Below are 23,076 nucleotides of genomic sequence, written 5' to 3' on the forward strand. Positions count from 1 at the left end.
AGAGATCCAATTAGTGGATTATATTTCAGATACTGCACACAACAACAAGGTTCTGGTACAGGTTAGTGAACAGTAGAATTTGAAAATCCACTCTCCCCACCCCCCACTTATCTTAAGTCAAGCTTCTAGGGAAGCATAGCTGATTGTCACAACATATTCCAAATGGAGCCCAACTAGAAACATCTGTAACCATGCAGCCAACTTCAATTTAGCATTTGTAAAGGCCCAACAGTTCACAAATGGTGCTCTTAAAAAGCACAAGAGACGGGATAGTACTTGCTGCCAAAGTGCATCTTTTCCCACACAGATACTGAAGTATCTATACACTCACATTCTGCCAAAAGACCCATTTATTCATTGCCAGCTCAATCTATCCATGCTAATGTTGGCCCCTCCATCAGAAGTTCTTACTTTTGCATAAGAATCTTTGTGGTCCCTTACCAGAAGCTTTCTGGAAATCTGAGTACAGTGTATCTACAGGTTCCTCTTTATCCAAAGCATGTCATTCCTGCGGTTTAGAACAGAGTTGAGGAGGAACTTCTTCACTCAAAGGGTGGTGAATCTCTGGAATTCTCTGCCTGTTGAAGTGGTGGAGGCTGCCTCGCTAAATATTTTTAAGACATGGGTTGATGGGTTTTTGATAAGTGAGGGGATTAAGGGTTATGGGGAGAGGGCAGGAATGTGGAACTGAGCCATGACAGATCAGCCATGATCTTACTGAATGGCAGGGCAGGCTCGAAGGGCTAGATGGCCTACTCCTGCTCCCATTTCTTATGTTCTTATTTCCCTTCACAAAACCATGCTGTCTCTTGCACCAAGTTCTGTGCTCAGCTATAGCTTCTAATGACCAATTCTAACACTTTCCCCACAACAGACATGAAACTGACTAATGGTTTTCTGCCTCCCTCCATTCTTAGTTTGATAGTTACCACTCTAGAATCTAGCAAATTTTCAGAGGTCAGCCATTGGGTAATTTAGATCTCAAAAATAGTCTCTACAGGAATGCCCTGTATTGTAATATGACATGGTAGAGTACTTCTGAAATCTACAACTATAAATCCATTTTAGTTATTTGAATACTACACAAATGCTAGTTGTGTTAACTACCTTTGCTCTAATTGGCCAACATTCTTCTGTAAGAGCAATTTAACAAGTTCCACTCTCCCATTCCCAAAGCCCTGTGACTTCCTCAATCCCCTTTTGAAAGCCAGCCTCCAACATGGTTTATTCCATATCCCTATTTTGGGCCACTCATTGCGTAATAACTTCCATTGTTGCTTCTAGTTGATCTGAGAATGGGGGTTGAGTTTCAATCAACTGTTCAGACCCCTCAGTATTGAGCAGCTATCAAATCTCAGGGAATAGGCCCAGTTTCACCGATCTACCCATATAAACAGTTCCTCATCCCTGGAGCAATTTGCTTAGGTAGCACTCAATTATTCAATACTGCAGCCAAGGCCAAACCACTGGTTTTGGAAGGCTCACGATAATGTCCAATTCAGCTGAAATCACACCTCTAGTGGCCAAAATATGCTGGTGGCGTACTATGTTCTGGCCAATTTTTTATTGATCAATGTGAAATCTTCACTGATATCTCCCTACATAATTAAACTGTAAATGAATACAAACTATCTTAAGTTCTTCACTAAGTGCAGTACATATTGAAAATGGGATAAAATCCCACATTAACTGATACTTAGATGAGCAAAAATATGTTAAATACATGGCAAATTACAATAGGTAATTTGACAAGAAATTTGATATTCATACCTCCTCTTTGGATCGATCAAACATGGGATGCGATATTTTTAGTTCTGATCGTGGTGCAACGAGTGTTGGAGATACTGGTGTAATAGCTGGAGTAGGTTCTGGAGAAAGTATATGTTCTCTTTCAGGACTGTCAAGAGAGACCTCTTCTGTAGCTTCTGAAAACAGGGTGTGGGGAAATAAGAATGACATTTGCATTCTTATGGAGCAGATAATAAACCTAACCTAACATGCCAAGAGCACAGAAAAAGGCAAGTGGTCATTATTGTATTATGCTATATCAAGAAAATTCAGATTGTAAATCAAACTTCAAATATAGAAATGTTAGAACAAAGATTTTGCTTTAACAAAGGACACAAAAACAGTAATGTTTCAAATCTATAAACTCATCAGGACTGAAGAGGGAGAATGTGTTCGCTGCAACAAGAAGTAACAGAACAAAAAGCCTGGTGAGAGGGGGCGGGGGATGCTTTGCCTGGAAGCAATACATGCAAATGTTTTAGAACAAAGGTCAAAATCTAAAGTTGCCAAATTCATAACAGGAGTATCAAGACACTTGCTCTTATGCTCAGATCTGTCCTTGGCCTATGCAATGCAGCTGTGAAGCCTGGCACAAGTTGGAAGAGAAGCATCTCAGCACACTGCAGCCTTCTGGAATCTTCTCCATCTTAAATTTTTTGTAAAGAGATAGCTTATGTGCACTCAATGCAAAACACCCTCCTCCCCCTCATACAAAAGCCATCCGTCCTTTGCTCTTAAGTTATTTCAATAACGTTATCCGTCTTTTCAGGTTCTGAAGAATCTGAACTTGAAACCATTAACTCTGCTTTGTCTCCTTACAGATGCTGTCAGACCTGCTCAGGGTATACAGCCCAGGTGGGATTGTTGTTGGTGTAAATTTGATGGGCTGAATAGCCTCCTTCTGCATTACAGATTGTGAATATAAAAATATTACTGCATTACTGATCATTGGGCAGCGATACTGCAGTCCTACATTCAGATGCATCACAATGTGCAAATTGTAACTCTTGTTTTTCTCTAAGAGTATGCTTTGTCTGTACAAGATGCAAGAAACAATACTTTTTGCTGTACTAACATGTCAATCAATTGTTACAACTTCAGTGTGAAAGTGATATATAGGGCAGAAGTTATGATCTTATCTTACAGCCTGCTCCCATATGAAGTACTCATCAGCAAACGTTTTATTCTGCCCTCAAGGCCTATTAACCCCGACAAGGAGAAACTAAAACGATACTGGAGATGGAGAGGCAGAGATAATGTGTTAATACAATTGCAGCCAAGGTCCATAAAGTACAAAATAGAACTGCAGATGTGCCTTACCAGCAAAAAGATCTTCACGGTCATCATCCAGCAAAGTGTCAGATTTGGGACCATTAGACTTTACACTTATATCTTCAGTTGGAAGACTGGCAGGTTCAGGTGAAGATGGACTGGACTGAAAGAAAACACATCAAGCTTAGCCAAATTAAATCACAATGAAAACCTGGGAAGAAAAAAAATGTGAACGTTATGCAGACTTCATGTCAAAGAGGCTTTATCAGATTAAATGCAACGGAAGCCAGGCTAATGGTCATTTCTTACTGGAGAGAACAAACAATGGGTAAGGAAACACTTATGCACAGAAAGCAGCTTGTGAAACAATACAAATGCAATTATCTACATACAGATTGAAAGCAAAAACAGTTTAAGGCTAGGAAAAGATTTTATGCTTAAGTGATTGTGACATTCCACAAAAACATTAAAACAAATACTTGGGTTGAGTTTGAAGTTTCATAAAATATCCAGTTTAACAGCAGCTCTATTCCACTAAACATATTGAAAAGCCTAGAAAAAACCTGCTCAGTCCATAAAAAGTACTAACAAGCCAAGATAGAAAACTATGTAGAGTAGGCTTTTAAAATGCACAATTGTACACAATGTGATACATCTACATATTGCAAAAAGAATTAAAAAGGTCAGTTTGGCTTGCCTGTCCTTTCACTTAGGAATAATTTTCCTTTTCATCCATTCTTTCTATACTATTAGAAGAGAAACAGATACATTGAAGCACTTTGAAAATTACTGGCATAGGTAGAAACTCAGGCCAAAAGTGCTTGTAACAGTTTCTTTTAATGTTATGCCAACATTTGATCAAGGGAAGAGTTCACGGTCTCACTGAATTCTGCAAACTAGTGATCTGACCAAAGTTCTTCAATGCCTCTGGCACAGAAAAATTAAGTTGTTCACATGTGCTCCAATACAATTCCAAGTATATTTCCTCTGCACTCCCCCCCCCCCCCCCCACAATTTATAATGCCATCTCATCTTTAAGATAAGGAAAGTACATACCTGCCACCATGCATAGCTAATTCTATATAAAATTAGATTTTTTAAAGTTTAGATATTGTTGTCTAATGAGGACCTTGATACCATTAGTCATTTTGAGGCTGAATCCAGTGTGTCTGAAGATGACTGATCAGGCTGATTTGGACACAGAATGTCCTGGCACATACTGAACAGACTTGTGTAGACACTAGTTGGGCTGGTGGCTCTGGACTTGCACAGCTAGCACTTAAGTTGTGCTTCAGCAATACACCTTGCTTTGTGAGCTTGACAGCCTTTGTGGATGAGGCAGTGCCAGTTAGTGTGGTTTTGTGCCAGTGTTTCCCAGGTGGTCATGTCAAGCAACTTCAGGGAGGCCTTGTGTCTTTGACATGTTTCTTCTGCCCTCCATGAGTGTCTTCCAGCAGAGTTCTCCAAAAAAGGAGCTGCTTGGGTGGGCATTCATCTGGCATATGGATGACATGACCTGCCCACTGGGTCTGTGCTCTCATTAGCAGTGTGTGGACTGATGGTTGAAGTTCTCTCTAGAGCAAGTTTATGTCTGGTACTTTGTCTTGCCATTGGATGCATAATATTCTGCAAAGTTCTAGATAAGCCCACCAATAAAGAGTCAAAAAGGATCTAGCAACCAAGAAATGCAATTGCAAGCCACAATTTTAGCAAACACTTGGCAGTTATTATTCATTTTAAGGAAATGTAAACAGGGAAAACCTAGAACAAAATTGCAGCAGTGTCAGGCTATGTAAACCATAATGTGGTTTGTCGCTTCAAGGTGATGACAACTAGGTTCATCATCTGATTGTTAGGATGCTGGGGGGTACTACCAAGACTGATCCATGTCTAGAAGTTTTGCTGCAAAGAGAACAGTACAATCACAGAAGATTGCTTTTTGGTTGAGTTGCTCATTTTCCTTCCTAGTTTTTAAACCAGAAGGCAACATCTCAGGGTATGGGGATAGTGTACTAAATTGTGTTAAGGACTGGCTGACAGACAAAGCAGAGGATCTGTCTCTGGCTGGCAAAATGTAAGTGATGTGCCATAGGGGTCAGCCCTTGGACTTCAACTGTTTACAATTTATATACTCTAGAGATACCTATCATTTATATGACAGGAAGGAAGGAACTCAAGGAAATTAGGAGAGCCAGAAGGGGTTATGAGAAGGTCTTGGCAGATAAGGTTAAGGAAAACCAAGATATTCTACAAGGATGTGAAGAGTAAAAAGGATGAGATGGGAAGGAATAGGACCTATCAAATGTGAGGGTGGGAAAGTTTGTATAAAAACCAGTAGAAATAGCAGGTGCTCAATGAATACTTTACTTCAGTATTCACAGCAGAAAAGGACCTTGATGGTTGTCGTGCAGGCTTACAGCAGACTGAAAAGCTTGAGTATGTTGACATTAAGGTGATGTGTTGGGAGTTTTTGAAAAGCATCAAGTTAGTTAAGTCACCAGGACTGGATGGGATGTACCCCAGGTTACTGTGGGAGGTGAGGGAAGAGATTGCAGAGCCGCTGATGATGATCTTTGCGTCAGAGATGATAAGAAGGGTTCTGAAGATTGTGGATGTGGTTCCTCTATTCAAGGGAATAGAGATAGCTCAGAAAATTATCAACCAGTGAGTCTAACCTCAGTGGTTGCTAAGTTGATGAAGACCCTGAGACAGGATTTATAAACATTGGAGAAGTATGATCAAAAATAGTCAGCACAGCTTTGTCAAAGGCAGATCATGCCTTTCAAGCCTATTAGTTTTTTTTGAAGATGTGACTAAACGCATTGATAAATAAAGAGCAGTAGATGTAGTTTGTATGGACTTCAAGGCATTCGATAAGGTCACCCATGCAGGGCTTATTGAGAAAGTGAAGAGGCATGGATCTAAGGGAATATTGCTCTGTGGATCCAGAACTGCCTTACTCATAGAAGACAATGGCTGTAGATGAGTCTTTTTCTACATGGAGGTTGGTCACCAGTGGAGTGCCCTAGGGATCTGTTCTGGGACCCTTCCTGTTTGTGATTTTTATAAATGACCTGGATGAGAAGTGGAGGGATGGGTTAGTAAGTTTGCTGATGACATGAAGGTCAGAGGTGTTGTGGATCGTTTGGAGGAATGTCAGAAGTTGCAACAAGACAGATAGAATGCAAGACTGGGCAGAGAAGTGGCAGACAGACTTCAATCCAGGTAAGTGTGTGGTGGTTCATTTTGGCAGGTCAAATGGGATGATGGAATATATTAAAGAGCAAGACTCTTAGCAGTGTGGAAGATCAAAAGGATCTTGGGATCCAGGTTCATAGGATGCTCAAATCAGCTTTGCAGGTAGAGGATATGGTTAAGGTGTATGGTGTACTGGCCTGCATCAGTTCAGGAATTGAGTTTAGGAGTTGGAAGATAATGCTGCAGCTGTAAAAGATCCTGGTCAGACCCCTCCTGGAGTACTGTGCTCAGTTCTGGTTGGCTCATTAGGAGGATGTGGAAGCCATTGAAAGGGTGCAGAGATTTACAAGGATGTTGCCTGGATTAGGTGGCATGCCTTTTGAGGCTAGGTTGAGAGCACTCGGTCTTTTCTCCTTGGAAAGAAAAGGGATGAGGTGACCCGAGAGGTGTATAAGCTGTTGAGAGGTATTGATCAGGTGGATTCTGAGGGTTCCACCCCCCCCCAGGCTGAAATGGATGCCAGAAGAGGACAGAGGTTTAGGGTGCTGGGGAGTAGGTACAGAGGAGATGTCAGGGGTAAGTTTTTCCACTGAGGGTGTTGCGTGCATGGAATCAGCTGCTGGCAGTGGTGGAGGAGGTGGATTCAATAGGATCTTTTAAGAGACTTTTGGATGAGTACATGGAACTTAATATGATGAGGGTTTAGGTAAGCCTAGTAGGTAGAGACATGTTTGGCACAACTTTTGGGCTGAAGGGCTTGATTGTACTGTAGTTTTTCTATGTTCTATGATATAGAAGTAGGGACAGGCATTTAACAAAATTGGCAGATATCTAAATAGGTGAGAAAGCAGACAAGAGCACACAGAAGAGCTAAAATTTGGCAGATGGAGTCTAATGTGGCAAGTGAGGTTATCCATTTGGCAGTATCAGTAGGAAGGCAAATTACCTAAATGGAAAGCAGATTCAAAATGCATCTGGGCAGAGGGATGAGTTTTTATGTTCACAAATTCAGAATATGTATAGGTGCAGCATGTAATAAAAGACAGATGGGATGTTGGCAATGTTATTGCAATTGTATAGGTGCTGGCGAGACCACATCTAGAGTAATATGTCCAATTTTAGCTCCTTATTTGAGGAAGGATGTGGTGACATGAGGTAGTTCAGAGGTTCACCAGATCAATTCCAGGGACAAAGTACAAGGAGAGAAAGTGAACAGTCTGGGTCTGTGCTCTGAGGTTTAGCAGGATGAGGAAGGGGATATGATTCAGGTATAAACATTTTTAAAAAGGGATTGATGAAGTGTTGCAAGGTGATAAATTTAAAAAGTCAAGATGAGGAACTGCTTCCTGCAGATAGCAGTGAATGTGTGAAACTTTCTGCCCCATAGCGTAGTGAAGTCTGAGTCATGGAATGGTTTCAAAAGGGAAACAGACATATTTCTAATGAGAAAAAAGGAAGTGGGGAACAGGTGAGGAGGTGGATTTGAGATCAGGGTGAGATTAGCCATGATCTGATTGAATGAGAAAGCAGGATCAAAGAGCAGAACATGCTTACTTGTGCTCTGTATTCTTACTTTTGAAAGCCAAAGTTTATTGGTTGCACCAGGTACAGCAAGCCTGGGAGAGCTTCTCCCAAGACTTGAAGTTGATCAAATCTCAAGTGCAGCCTTCTTTGTAGCACCTCCTTTGCTTAAAATGATAGTATAGCATCTATCAGACTCCAGCTCGATAGAGGATTTGCTTTGGTAATCACCAGGCTTCTGGCTACATAAGCTCAAATGTGATTATGTTGTGCAGACTCTGCCAAGCACCCATGTCTGGTATTTCACCCAGCCACTGCTCTTCAGAAACTTCCAAAAGGCAGCTCAGGTGAAATGGGTTGAGCCATTTCACTTGGGCAGCATGGTAGTAGTGGTTAGCACTGCTGCTTTCAACTCCAGGGATGTGGGTTCAATTCCTGGCTTGGGTCACTGTCTGTGGAGTTTGCATATTCTCTTGGTGTCTGTGTGGGTTTCTTCTGGGTCCTCCAGTTTCCTCCCACAGTCCAAAGGTGTGGGTTAGGTTGATTGGCCATGCTAAAATTACCCCTTAGTGTTCTGAGATATGTAGATTAGAGGGTGGATATGGGGATTGGGAATGGGTGGGATTGTGGTCAGTGCAGGCTTGATGGGCCAAATGGTCTTTCTGCACTGTAGCATTTCTACGTTTCTTAGCATGATACTGATACCCAGTCCCAAGTCTTAGTGAAGTGGGCTGACTGGTTATCCAACATTCCCAGATTGTAGACTTCACAGAACAAAAGGCTATTCTTGTCTTAGTAACTCTTGCATCTTTCCAGTCTCAGTTGATGAAACAATCTAGTTTGTTGCCATACTGCCAAGCAAGTGTCCAGCATAGTATAAAAATTCAACTTCCATTAGGTTTTCCCATATAAATGCACTTAATTCAAACTGCTTTGATTGCTGATGTATATACTTTGAACTACAGTTTCTATTACTAAGCACTGGTTCTTCAACCTACCCAGATCCTGAAGGAAGTACAATAGAACTGATGCACAAAAACTCAGTTAGGGAATTTAATTTTACATTATCCAGTTACATAGTCACATCATAAAAACAGGTATTACCACTATACTTTAAAAGGCATTACAAATAATTATTAGTGTCACAAGTAGGCTTACATCAACATTACAACGAAGTTACTGAAAATTCCCTAGTCACCACACCAATGCCTGTTCGGGTAAACAGAGGGAAAATTTAGCACAGCCAATGCATCTAACTAACATGCCCTTGGACTGTGGGAGGAAACAAACAGACACGGAGAATATGCAGAGTCTGCAGAGTGACCTAAGCCAGGAATCAAATCAGGTCCATGTGATGCAGCTAACAACTGCCAATATGCCATCCAGGTCTTGTCATGCTCTTGTGGCCTGGTATTGGGAACGCAAACCAGAGATATAATTGTGTATTCTGTGACAGAAGATGTATGCACTGAAAGTATTGAATTCAATAGAGAAATGCTGGCCTACTTATAACACCAATAGTCTACAGCTGTTTGAAGCTGGCAACACTTCAACCTGTACAAGATCAGTTTCAGATATAGTCAAGTGCTATTTAAGAACCCAGTTTTGCTCGTTATTGTATCTTCATTAGAAGGACAATGGAATATCCAACAAGTAAATTGCAGTTTTAAAATTCTGTGTTGCATCAGGTGCAACTCTGGCTATTCAAGTAGTATACAACAATATACTAGCCAGAAGAATGTCATTTAAATATGCAGAAGTTAATGGCTCAACAGAATACATTATTCAGATTACACAAAGCATCAGAATGTTGCTTTGATGGTCAGAATGTCTGTGCTTGGGAACAATTTTTTTTAAATTAGCAGATAGTTTCAGGTCAAGCACAGCACTAACTGGAGGGCATAGCTCCTGCTAGTGACTACCATGTGATTAACCTTCAGATTCAGATTGCTGGTAGGAATGTTCACAGCCATCAGATGAGGGATATACCAGCAGTTCCTGCTAGACAAGATTATCACCATAAAAGGTGGCTGTGAACAAGAATATTTTTATGCTCCAAATTAAAAGTTCCAGTACAGCTCAATAACATTGAGTAGACAGTGAGGGGAAATTAAGGTAATAATTATTTTTGTCAAGCAACCTCAAGCCACAAACAGCTGCAAAGGAAGAACATGCTAGCCAGGTGACACAATGGTTAGCACAGCTGCTTCAGTGCCAGGGACCCAAGTGCCCAGGTTTTCTCCCGCATTCTGAAAGACAGGCTGGTTAGGTGCATTGGCTATGCTAGATTCTCTCACTACACTTGAACAGGTGTCAGAGTGTAGCAACTAGGGGATTTTCATAGTAACTTCATTGCAGCGAGAATGTAAACCCGAGAATGACAAACTTTAAACATGCTAATAATCTATCAAGACAGACAACCACCAAGTCATTGTATGATAGTTAAAAACCTTACAATTAAAAAACCCTTTAAAATAGAACCAAATTACATAAACATCCCTCACTGCTTACAGTGGACAGTTTCAGGCAAACCTCTAATTTGCCAATCATACTATTACATTATTCAACTGGGGTGTGTATTATCACAAGTTTCCCAAAATAATCTTTGCTGCCAGGCATCAGGCCTGAATAAGGGCCCCAAACCTGCCAGGCCGAGATTGGCAATCTGCAGGAAACTAAAGTAAAAATGTCAGCAGAACAAAGTGTCCAGAAAGAGAGAAAACAAACCAAAACAACCATTTAAACAACTAGAACTAATTAGGACACTAAATTTTAGCTTTTGGGCTTATTTTGAATGAAGTGGTAGCTCTCAAAGAACCATTTTTAAAATGTACTTCCATAAAACATTCACTGATGCAATTTCATTCAGTCTCTACCTAAGATTAAAAGGAAGCAGCTCACAACCAGGCTGACAATTTTGAACTTAACTGATACAGATAACTGCCAGTTAAGTGGTGGAATATACACAATGAAAACCAGTTATGATCTGGTTTTCTATTTAAGACTGAGCCCTTTTTGTACTCAGATGAATACATTAAAATGAAAATCTAACCTGGAAGTGGACAAGAGCTACACAGTGATTAGATTAAGCAAACAGAAAGCAACTTTCCTTGAAAAAAAAAAGCCAGCATTAGCCTTAAAGGTAATTACAGTTACCTTAAGTCTCATGTCAACAGTTTTAGATATTGTCGATAGTAGCTAAGAACAAAAGGAGATTTAACTGATGTGCACAACATAAAAAGGACTGATAAAGTAGACATGGATGATGTTTCCTCTTGTAGGACAATCTAGAGCAAAGGTCTAACTAAGATAGGGGTAGCAGATAAGGAGACACTACTTTTTGGATCAAATCTGTGGAATTCACTACTCTAGACAAGTTAGATGCATTGGCTACACTAAGTTCTCCTCACTGTACTCAAAAGAGGCAGAGTGTAGCAAGTAGAGATTTTCATAGTAACTTCATTGCAGTGTAAGCTTATGTTCACTTGTGACAAACAAACTTTAAACATGCCAGGGCTTTTGCATAAAGCAGGGAAGAGGTGGACAGATTTTTAATTAATTAGGGTTTGAAGGGTTATGGTGAGCAGCCAGGAGAGAGATTGAGATGAGATGAGATCATATTAAATGACAGAGGCTCAGGGGGCTGAATTGACTATTCCTGTTCTAAGTTCTTGCAATCTGCAAGAGATTTCTGGTTAAACAAAAATTTAAGCCACCATGTGATCTTGTTAACCACTTGGCTCCGTTCTGTTTCCACCATCCCAGAAGTTCGAGTTTAAAACATGGACTACTTCCCTTGTAAACACTTTTGTTCCTTTCACATATATCCTGTTACTCAGCATAAAAAAAGCATTTCAAACCGACTCCACTTAGAAGTTAACACAAGATTACTTTTAACAAACATCAAGTGGCTTTCACATGGCAACTTTTGTAAATGTACTGCATTTAAAGTCCAATATTTGAAAATTTCTGTAAAGTGACAGTATCGAAAGCTAAAAAAAAGGACTTCCCAATTTGATTAAATGGGAAGTTTGAATACATCCATGAATACCAACCACCATTCCACATTTTAAAAAAGCTAAACTATGGAACCAATGGCACCAAAAATCACAAGTGGTAAAACCTCAAATAAGAAGTTTAGAACCATTTCTACCCTGTTGGTAGGAAGCTGACATGCGCAAAACACAAGAACAAGTTCACTGCGTTCAACAGTCGTTTTGTTACAGAAGAAACAACAGCTTTTTACATTAGACTCAGTGGAGACAGCACTGTTAACTTCTAATCTCCACTCAACACCGTGTCAATAATGTAATTCATTTTAAATGACAAGCGTCGAGAGACACTCAGCGAAAAAACTCAGGCGAAATCCCAAGAGAGAGAAAAAGAAAAATAACAAAAAGTGTCGGCCCGGCGCCACCGCCTCCAGCCACCCAACACTGCCGCGATGGCCCACCAGCACTCCCTCACCTCCAGGGTGCTAGTGGTGCTGACGAAAAGGTCTTCGCCCGCCTCCGCCTCCCTAAACTCGGAATCGTCTCCCTCTCCTTCCACATCCCCATCTCCATCTCCAAAGGGGGGAGGTTCTCTCTCTGCCGCCATCTTCTCCGTCCTGATCAGGCTCCCGAATCATGTGACCCAGCCCAGGGCCGCGCGCACATATACCGGGCACCCGGTGACGTCAACGGCCGGATCACGTGCAGCCCGCGTGACGCGAGGGAGGCAGGCGCGTGTTTGGAATGTGGTTCAGGGTCTCTGCATTGTGCTGACTTCCGCACCGGCAGTAGCTTCTCATCGCCAAGAGGCATGGCACCTGCACTGAAGTTGAAGGAAAATATGAGCACGCCTTTTAAATACATGCTTAGAAAGACTCCGAATGGCTTCATAGAAATCTTACTGTACAGAAAGAGGCCATTTGGCCCATGGAGTCTGCACCGACTACAATCCCACCCAGGCCTTACCCACATATCCGTACATATTTTACCCATTAATCCCTCTAACCTAAGCATCGCAGGACACTAAGGGGCAATTTTGGCATAGCCAATCAACTTAACCTGCACATCTTTGGACTGTGGGTGGAAACCTGATGACTAGGAGGAAACCCACACAGACATGAGGAGAATGTGCAAACTTCACACAGACAGTGACCCAAGCCGGGAATGGAACTCAGGTCCCTGGAGCTGTGAAGCAACACTGCTAACCACTGTGCTACGTGCCACCCAATAATCAGATGAACCATCTGATTATTGGGCAGCTTTACAAGTAAGATTTTTTTAAAATCTGTAGTCAGACCCACACTTGGAATACTGTCAATAGTTTTGGTCCCCTTATCTAGCATTGGAGGCAGGCCAGAGAAGGTTCATCACCACTACAGAGGAATTTTCTTCTGAGATGTCACATTTTTGTCACATGTATTGGGATAGATTGAAAAGCATTGTTTCTTGCAAACTATACAGACAAAATATACCATTCATAGAGTACACATGGAGAGGGAAAGAAAAGCTGTAGAATATATTGTTACAGTTATAGCTAGGGAGGAGAGAAAGATCAATTTAATTATATGGTAGGTCCATTCAAAAGTCTGATAGCAGCAGGGAAGAAGCTACTCTTGGGTTGGTAATGACCCCAGACTTATGTATTTTTTTCTTAATGGAAGAAGGTGGAAAAGTGTATGTCCGGGGTGCATGGGCTCCTTAATTATATGCTGGCTGCATTTCAGAGGCAGCAAGAACTATAGATGGAGTCAATGGATGGGGGGCTGGTTTGCATGATAGACTGGGCTATGTTCACAGCCCTTTGTAGTTTTTTGTGGTCTTGGTCAGAGCAGGAGCCATACTATGTTGTGATACATTCAAAAAGAATGTAAAAATTGGTGAGAGTCATAGTGGACATGCCAAATTTCCATAACCTCCTGACAAAGTAGAGATGTTGGTGGGGTTTCTCAACTATAAATCGGTGTGGAGGGACCAGCACACACTATTGGTGATCTGAACACCTAGAAGCTTGAAGCTCTCAACTATTTTCATTTTATCACCATTGATGTAGATGGGCATGTCCTCCCATATGCTTCCTAAAGTCAATGACTATCTCCTTCATTTTATTGACACTGTGGGAGAGATTACTGTTGTTGCACCATTTCACCAGGTTTTCTATCTCTTTCCTGTACTACATGGGATGGCACAGTGGTTAGCACTGAGGCCTCACAACGTTAGGGACCCAAGTTCAATTCCGGCCTCAGATCACTGTCAGTGTGGAGTTTACACATTCTCCTCGTGTCTGTGTGGGTTTCCTCTGGGTGCTCTGATTTCCTCCCACAGTCGAAAGATGTGCAGGTTAGGATGATTGGCCATGCTAAATTGCCCCTTAGTATCAGGGGGAATTAGCAGGTAAATACATGTGGTAATAGGGTTAGGGCCTAGGTGGGATTGTTGTCAGTGCAGACTCGATAGGTCGAATTGCCTCCTTCTGTACTGCAGGGACTCTATGATTCCATCTCGTCATTGTTTGAGATTCGACCAACAATGATGGTATCACCAGCAAACTTGAAAATGGGGTTGCAGCAGAATTTGGCGACACAGTCATAAGCGTATAAGGAAGCTGGGGACATAGCATTGCAGGGCACTGGTATTGAAGAAAATTGTGGAGGAGGTGTCATTGCCTATCCTTACTGATTGCAGTCTGTGAATTAGGAAGTTCCAGAAACAGTCGCAGAGGGAGGAGCCAAACCCTAGGCCATGGAGCTTGGATATGAGTTTTGCTGGGGTAATGGTGTTGAAGGCTGAGTGGTAGTCAATAAATAGCAGTCTGACAGAAGTGTTCTTGTTATCCAGGTATTCCATGGGACAAGGACTTGGCGTTGACTGTGGATCTTTTGTGGTGATACATGATAGTAGTGGGTCCAGGCAATCTGGGAAACCAGAGTTGATGCGTGCCATGACTAACCTTTCGAAGTACTCCATAACGATGGATGTCAGAGCCACCGGGCGGTAGTCATTAAGTCACGCTGCCTGGCTTTTCTTTGGTACAGGGATGATGGCCATCTTCTTGAAGCAGGTAGAGGTTGAACAGCTTGAGATAATGCTGGATACACTTTGCAGGTTTGGCTGCATCTGTGCTGTGGAGGGAAACTGTTAACATTTTGGATCTAACTGATCCTTTTACAGAACTGAAGAAAGGTATAGGTCAGTCAAAGGAGATAGGAGCAAATTTGTCCTGGACATAAGACAAAGGGGAGAGTTAATAGTACCACTAAGGGATGAAGAGTGCTAATGGTGGCAAGAGGTGAGGTAGCAGAATGTGTTAATGGGAGGATTAAACAGCCAGGGACAGGTGGGCAAGTGGTGGAGTGGTGGGGAATGTGTTGGGACAGGCCAGAGAGCTAAAAAACAGCTAACAACAAACTCAAATTCTCCTTAGCAGTACACAAAATTACCACACTAATGGCTAGCACTGTTGTCTCACGACATCAGGAATCCAGGTTCAATTCCAGCCTCAGGTGACTGTCTGCGTGGGGCTTTCTCATTCTCCCTGTGCCTGTGTGCGTTTCCTCTGGTTGTGCCGTTTCCTCCGACACTCCAAAAGATGTGCAGTTTAGGTTGATTGGTCGTGCTAAATTGACCCTTAGTGTCAGGGGGACTAGCAGTGTAAATATAAGAACATAAGAACATAAGAAATAGGAGTAGGCCATCCAGCCCTTCGAGCCTGCCCCGCCATTCAATAAGATCATGGCTGATCTGTCGCTGCTCAGTTCCACTTTCCCGCCCTCTCCCCATAACCCTTAATCCCCTCTCCTATCAAAAACCCATCAATCCGCTTCTTAAAAATATTTAGCGAGGCAGCCTCCACCACTTCAACGGGCAGAGAATTCCAGAGATTCACCACCCTTTGAGTGAAGAAGTTCCTCCTCAACTCCGTTCTAAACCGCCCCCTCTTTATCTTGAGGCTGTGCCCCCTAGTCCTACTGTCTTTTTTGAGTGGGAAGAGTCTTTCCACCTCTATCCTATCCATCCCATTCATCATCTTATACGTCTCAATGAGATCGCCCCTCATTCTTCTAAACTCTAACGAGTACAAGCCCAGTTTATTCAGCCTCTCCTCATAGCTCAACCCCCTCAACTCCGGTATCAGCCTAGTAAACCTCCTCTGCACTCCCTCCAAGGCCAAAATATCTTTGCGCAGGTGCGGCGCCCAAAAATGCACACAGTACTCCAGTTGTGGCCTCACCAATGCCCTATACAGCTGCAGCAAGACCTCCCTACTTTTATATTCAATCCCCCTCGCTATGAAGGCCAGCATCCCATTCGCCTTCCTGACCACCTGTTGCACCTGCAAGCTGGGTTTTTGCGACTCATGCACAAGGACACCGAGGTCCCTCTGCATCGTCGCCTGCTGCAGTTTTTCGCCACGTAAGTAATAGTCCTTCCTACCATTCTTCCTACCAAAGTGGACCACCTCACACTTGCCAACATTAAATTCCATTTGCCATTTCCTGGCCCATTCGCCCAGCCTATCTAGATCCTTGTGCAGACTCTCCACACCCTCCGCACAATTTGCCGTTCCCCCAATCTTGGTGTCATCAGCAAATTTCGACACTCTACACTCGGTTCCCTCCTCCAGATCATCTATATAAATGGTAAAAAGCTGAGGCCCCAGCACCGACCCCTGGGGCACTCCACTAGTCACCATCCGCCAATCCGAATAGCACCCGTTGACCCCCACTCTCTGCCTCCTATTTGACAACCAATCCTCTATCCACGCTAACACCCTACCCCCAACTCCATGTCCCTCAACCTTCTGCAATAACCTCTTGTGAGGTACTTTGTCAAACGCCTTCTGAAAATCTAGAAAGACCACATCCACCGGCTCTCCTCTATGCACCGCCCTAGACACCTCCTCATAGAACTCCAGTAAATTTGTCAGACACGACTTCCCTTTAATGAAACCGTGCTGCGTCTGCTCTATCAAGCAATTCCCTTCAAGATGCCTCGCAATTTCCTCCTTAATGACAGATTCTAACATTTTACCTACCACAGACGTTAAACTAACCAGCCTATAATTCCCCGCCTTTTGCCTGGCACCCTTCTTAAACAACGGCGTAACATTAGCCGTTTTAGGGCCTGGGTCGGATTGTTGTTGGACAGGCTCAATGGGCTGAATGGCTTCCTTCTGCACTGTAGGGATTCTATGATGTTCTATAACTTGACTAGTTGGCACTAGTAGCTGACATTTAAGATCCGATTTTAACTCTGTGCAAGTACGTGAGTTTTGGAGTCACAGGGTGGAATTTGTTTGTGAGATGCGGGTTGCAACAGCAGAAGCAGAATTATGCACCACTTCCACTTCCAAATTGGCTGCTGGAATTTCAGCTGTTCATCTATGATCTGAATGGACTATCTCATCTGGTGTATACCATCTTTATGTAATCATAAATCAGGTGGCATGATTTTCCCTTGACTGCTGATTTGTTCCTGAAGATCAGACTCACTTGGAGAAGTTGTGATTTAATGAATATTGAAGTATGCAATTATAGGGAAAAGAGATTCCTGCCACTGGAAGTCATGTTATAAGTCCCGACCCACCACTGAAACGCTGCCAACTTAATCTCTTAAACTCAATCTGCTACCAGGCTTCTGTGATTTTGACTCCCACGTAATTAGACCCACTGTAGAGCAATAGTTAATAGTTAGGTAATGAGAGCATGATGATATTGTTGATGTAAATGTGACTTCAAGGATTGGAGGTTGGGTGTCTACAATCAATAATCGTTCGCACCTGTGGGGTCTTTTAGGTACCACAGCACTGGCAGGGCTTTGCGGCATCTTGTATTTTCCATCCAAATTGTATCCCCTTTGATCATAGAATCTAGAATTGAATTCTAGAGTACAGAAGGAGATCATTCAGCCCATCAAGTCTGCACAGACTCTTCAAAAGATCATGTCAGCTGGACCCTATTCCCGTAACCCCACATATTTACCCTGTTAATCCCCCTAACCTCCACATCTTGGGGTGCTAAGGGGTAATTTAGCATGGTCAATTAACCCAACCTGCATATCTTTGGACTGTGAGAGGAAACCTGAGCACCCAGAGGAAACCCATAAACACGGGGAGAACGTGCAAACTCCACTTAGATAGGCATCCAAGGAATTTAACCCGGGTCCCTGTGATGCAGCAGTGCGAACCTCTGTGCCACCTTACTTATTTTACATTCCTGGGTTTAAGGAATTGTGTGGTTATTCAAAGTTTTCTGAGATAAAGCTTTTCTCCATCTCTCAGTTTTGTTCTGTTCACAGACCTCTGTTGTCTCACCAGCTATAATGCTCTTTCTGAGGTGAGGGTTTTTTTGAATTGCAATAAATCTGATAGAGATTCATCAGTAACACTGACTACAATATGGTCTCATATTGATTCTATTTTAAGATCTCCATACTTGCATAAGACATAAGAGCACAAATAGGCTATTTGGCCAATTGATTCTGCTCCACCATTCAATGAGATCATGATGTTGAGTTGCCAGCATTGGACTGGAGTCAGCACATTAAGTAGTCTCACAACACTAGGTTAAAGTCCAACAATGTTTATTTGATGAGATCATGACTGATCCTTCTACCAGCCTGTAAAAATAATTAATAAATGCATCAACTGGGTCACCTGGGTTCTGGATCCTTTTTTGAATTTGATTTTTTTTTTAATGTTATTGCGCTTTAGGTTGAAATATTGGAGGCTTTTAAGATGTCTTCCAGTTTATCAGAGATCTTATTGATGCTCTGTCTTGAAATAACATCTTCTGCTCCTGTTCCTGTGGAGCAATGTATCCAGCTTCAGACTTACTGTTCAATTCTGAAGTAATTTGGAAACTTAAGAATCTTGGGTAAAAGCTCCTGTCCCACCAGCCACGGGAATTGTAGTTGGGGGGGAATACCGCGCACAGGTTTATTGACCTCGATTCTCCAGTTTTGCAGCGAGCATGGCCAGAGAATTCCATTTTTTCTCCAAGTGCTCAGTTTTATGTTTGATTTGGTCCATCCCCATGTGTCCAAATCTCTCGAGGGATAATTTTAGAATCTACTAAGCTAAGATCTTCTAAGATTTTAAGTGTTTTAATTAAAGTTTTAAATTTCCTTCCAGTATTTAAAGTTTTCCCACAGTGGCCATTCTCTCCCTGGGGGAATCTCTCAGCTAGACTATTTATTTCTTGAATGCTGCAAAGCTGTTGAAAACAACTTTGCTTTAAGTTATTTCAATAATCTCATTACTCCCTTCCCCTGAAGCATCAAGTATTTGCAGCCATTTTCTTTTCTCTAATAGCGTAATGATGACAAACTTAGACCCGATTTGAAGGGTTTTCCATAACCTGCCCTTGATAGGGATCTGGTTTAACCCAGTGCTGTCTGGCCAGTGTGCCGTTAACATTGATTTTTTTTTAACCTTCTATAAAGGTTGCTCACCAGTTCCACAGTCTTTGCTTGATCTACAATTGCTGGATAAGGATTTCCTCCACAGTCCACCATGTGCTGTGGTGCAGCCTTGAATGTTGATTTTCTGACGCTTCCTGCCTCCACTTCATCTATGTAAAAGCTTTAGAGTTCTTCAGTGCTGTCTTAGAATTCTGCAGTTTTGGCGCCACTTTTGCAGTTCATACATTTAGGCCAGTCGATTGGTGTGGTGAACCAGAAAGATTGCATGCAGGATGAAAAGAATTAGGTTTGCAGTCGGTTTCTTGCCACACACAATGCAACTGAAACTAAAGCTGAAAATGCTGGAAAACCTCACAGATGCTGTCAAACCTGCTGAGATTTTCCAACATCTTCTGTTTTTATTTCAGATTCCAACACCCGCAGTAATTTGCCTTTGTGCAACTGGCATTGTTTGGCCACCGGCATTGGCTCTGGAAAGGATACAGAGTCAATGTAAATATTAATGCCATGCTTAGCATGTCATTGATGTAGTTGGCATAGCATCATCCATCCCCACTTGCACTTATTCCCTCGCCGGTCAAACCATATGCCAGCAAGAATGTCTCCACCAGTGGACACATTATGGCCTGGAGTAGTGATCGAAGGCCATCGGAGCCCCACGGTTGGTCGGGGACGTGGTCAGGTGGTCCCATGGGGCAGGGCCAGCCTGGCAGTGCTCATCTGGACACCCTAGCACTGCCCACTGGGCACCATAACTGTGCCAAGGTAGTGCCAAGTGGCCTGAGCAGGAGAATCCTGACTGGGGATGGATCTCTGATTGGCACAAGACAAGGGGGAGCTCTGTAGGGGAGATGGGGTGGGATGAGTTAAGGGGGCAGTTCCACGGGGGGTGGGAGGGAGCTACACAGTGGAGGGAGGCAAAGGAGGAGCTCTGCACCAGGTGGGAGCAAAGGTGGGGAGCTTTGCAAACGGGGTGATTGTAAGGGGGGGAGGGATTGGCGGGGGGTTTGAAAGGGGGTGATTTATTAGTGGAGGGATATGCAAGCAGGGATGATTGGCAGGGAGTGGGGAGCCTGGCACTCTGAGTGATCGGCATGTGGGAAGGGGGAGATCAGCATGAGGGTGCTGGTAGATAGGGGTTGGTAGTGTCCTAGTTCCCTGGGAGATCAAGATGCCTGCACAATGGCACCTCAAGCAGTCTGTAGCCACATTCACCGGTGAGCTTAGGCTTCATTCCCCTTTCACCAAAATGTTTAGAATTGCACTTCTGTCCAAAAAAATGACAGTATGTCATTAGATTGCATTTTTAAACTCATCCAAAAAAAGGTTTGAAATTCTCCCATTTTCATGCTTGTTTGGCATTTAAAGAATTATTTTCACAAGATCATGCCCTTACTCTTGTTTAAAATTGAATTTTCAGTGCCCAGGAGTCCGTCACCATTTTATACGTTAGTTGGTCTAGCTTCAGAAAGATTGCTGAGATGTTAATACGTTCAAACAATAACCAGTTTATTATATACAACTAAACTATGTACAGCTATCCATGACTAAGTGTATGCTGCAGAAGAACGAACATTATCCCCCTCAACTCCATGTCATGTGTTCTCTTATTTCATCATTATGGGAGGTGCTGTTTACACAATCTCACTTATTAACCCTTACAAACACTAAAAGAAATACCCTGCATTTTTGTTTTTGCTACCAAAATAAATAACTTCATATATTTCTATATTCCATTTGTGATATTCTTGCCTGCTGATTTAACCTATTTAAACTCTTTTGAAGCCTTCTTGTATCCTCCTCAGAATTGAAATGTCCACCTAGTTTTGTGTTATCAACAAATTTAAAGTTTATTTATTAGTCACAAGTAAGGCTTACATTAACACTGCAATGAAGTCACTGTGAAATTCCCTTAGTCGCCACTCTCCGGTGGCTGTTCAGATCAATGCACCCAACCAGCACGTCTTTCAATTTGAAATATTACATTTAGTCCCCATATCCAAATCATTGATATAAATTGTGAACATAAAAGGTACAAATGCTGACTGTACTGAACATTGTAACTTGCTTGCTACATTTGTCTCCACTTTATTTTGTGGACATCCCCTGTGACACTGTTGAACAATCCAGTGGCATGGAAGTTAAGGCCAACTAGGATCTAAACACCCACTGCAGAACATGTGGTTGAGATTGGCTGCAAATTTTCTTGCACCTTGTACCATTTCTCTCTAGTAGTTTTATTTGGAAGTCAAAGTTTCCCCAAGGATGTTAAACACAGACAGGAGTGTCTCTAGGTGTACTCTTGTGGGGATAATGGTGCATATATTGCTATGTGAACATAGTACTTACTTTTCTCTTTAAAAAGCAAAAATAGAAGGTAATTCGCAATGGCACCTATCCGAAGTGGGGCAACCCTTTAGCAATTGTACACAGGCAGGAGGCAAAATCAGTGAAAGTACCAAAAAGAAGAAAATGTTACAAACTGAGCAATTTTTCCTGGTGATGTAGAGGTGGTGCAACCAGAAATGTATTGATTATCATCCCAAAACTGAGCAGAATGAAACAAAGAATCTATATAATTGATTCCAGGATGCAAAGGAATGGGAAGTTTTCTTCTTTTCTATCATATCAAGCAAAAATATGAGCATGTTTACAAGGAAAGGTTTATAATTTCACTATACCTAATGCAAAGGAAAAAATTACCAAGTCAAAAAAACAAGACATGTCACAGTAGCTTTACACTGACTGTTTAATTAATAATCTTGGCAAACAATTAAGGCACAAAAAACAAAAACAGCTGTGACTCCAACTCCATTGTGTCTGCATTATTGCAACAGGCAAATTTACTGATACAATTTAAATATATGCAGAAAACCAGCACCATCCCACTTATGCATGTGAAGTGCATGAATTGTTCCTCAAAATACTTTTTTATATTATTCCAAAATCTTATTTACAAGTTCTCATTTACTGTAGTTTAGGAAGGTAAAGTTATTAGGGCCAATAATAACAGTTAAAGCATAGTGATGCTAAGATCACAGCAGATCACATGCTGGCCAGTGAGCTGGTCTTAGGTGAAAATAAGAGATTACCCCAAAACAATATTTGCAGTACTCCCAATACATTATGCATATCATAATGAGAATGTCGCGAGGGTGGCTGGCAGGCAGTGCTGCTAAGGACTGCTGTCTGCTCTCCACCTGACAACATTCGGAAAAGAGCGCACCATGTCCTTTGAGAGGTTGGCCTCCAAAGGCACAACACCATACGTATCATTATAGAAAGATGGCCTGATTAAAAGAAGGAAGTCAGAAAGAAACATTTAATCATTTTAAGGCAAACCAGCTACGCTGTAGAATTTAGTCTAATTAAAGAAGTGATTAATTATTGGTTTACACATATTTTTGCTGCAACATTATAGAGCATAGAGCAGGTTGAATAAACTTCAGCATTGAATAATATGACAGGGGACGTGAGGTTGAAAGGGCCCATCAGTTAATTGTCCTGTTTAGTTGGGGGGGGGGGGGGGGGGGGGGGGAGTTCAGGTTTGCCCTTCAACCCGATGGCCCTATCAGCTTGGCCTTCTTTAGTTTATAACTTTAATGCAGGTGCCCGAGGGCACTGCTACATTGAAATATTCCCATGGTCACTTGCCTGCCTTGGCAGCACCCAGCTCTCCTAGTGAGGCTGTCAGCCTAACAATGCTGCGCACTCTTTGATTGGGCCTGCAGCATCAGGATTTTGCCTGCTGTTCCTAATTAGAATGACAAGTATGGGGGTGACCAACTGGGAGTCTGGGAGTCCAGTATGTTGCTTCAGTGGGCACACTGAGGACATGGGTTGATATGTTGAAGACATGGGTGCGTCTCAATGGCCACAAAAAAGT

General features: G+C 42.3%; 1 protein-coding gene across 1 annotated transcript in view; it reads right to left on the reverse strand.

The window, feature by feature from the left end:
• snx2 (sorting nexin 2) overlaps nt 1-12,405 on the reverse strand; it is a 43,660-nt gene extending 31,255 nt beyond the window's left edge. The window contains exons 1-3 of the mRNA XM_080188956.1: nt 12,247-12,405; nt 3,109-3,223; nt 1,771-1,925 (exon numbers count right to left, since the gene is read on the reverse strand). Of these exons, the coding sequence (XP_080045082.1) occupies nt 1,771-1,925; nt 3,109-3,223; nt 12,247-12,378 (402 nt within the window). The 5' untranslated portion in view covers nt 12,379-12,405. The remainder of the gene's footprint in view (nt 1-1,770; nt 1,926-3,108; nt 3,224-12,246) is intronic.
• Nucleotides 12,406-23,076: the final 10,671 nt, after the last annotated feature.

This window comes from Carcharhinus amblyrhynchos, chromosome 5 (assembly GCF_965287045.1).
Source record: "Carcharhinus amblyrhynchos chromosome 5, sCarAmb.v2.hapA, whole genome shotgun sequence".
NCBI classification, from domain to species: Eukaryota; Metazoa; Chordata; class Chondrichthyes; order Carcharhiniformes; family Carcharhinidae; genus Carcharhinus; species Carcharhinus amblyrhynchos.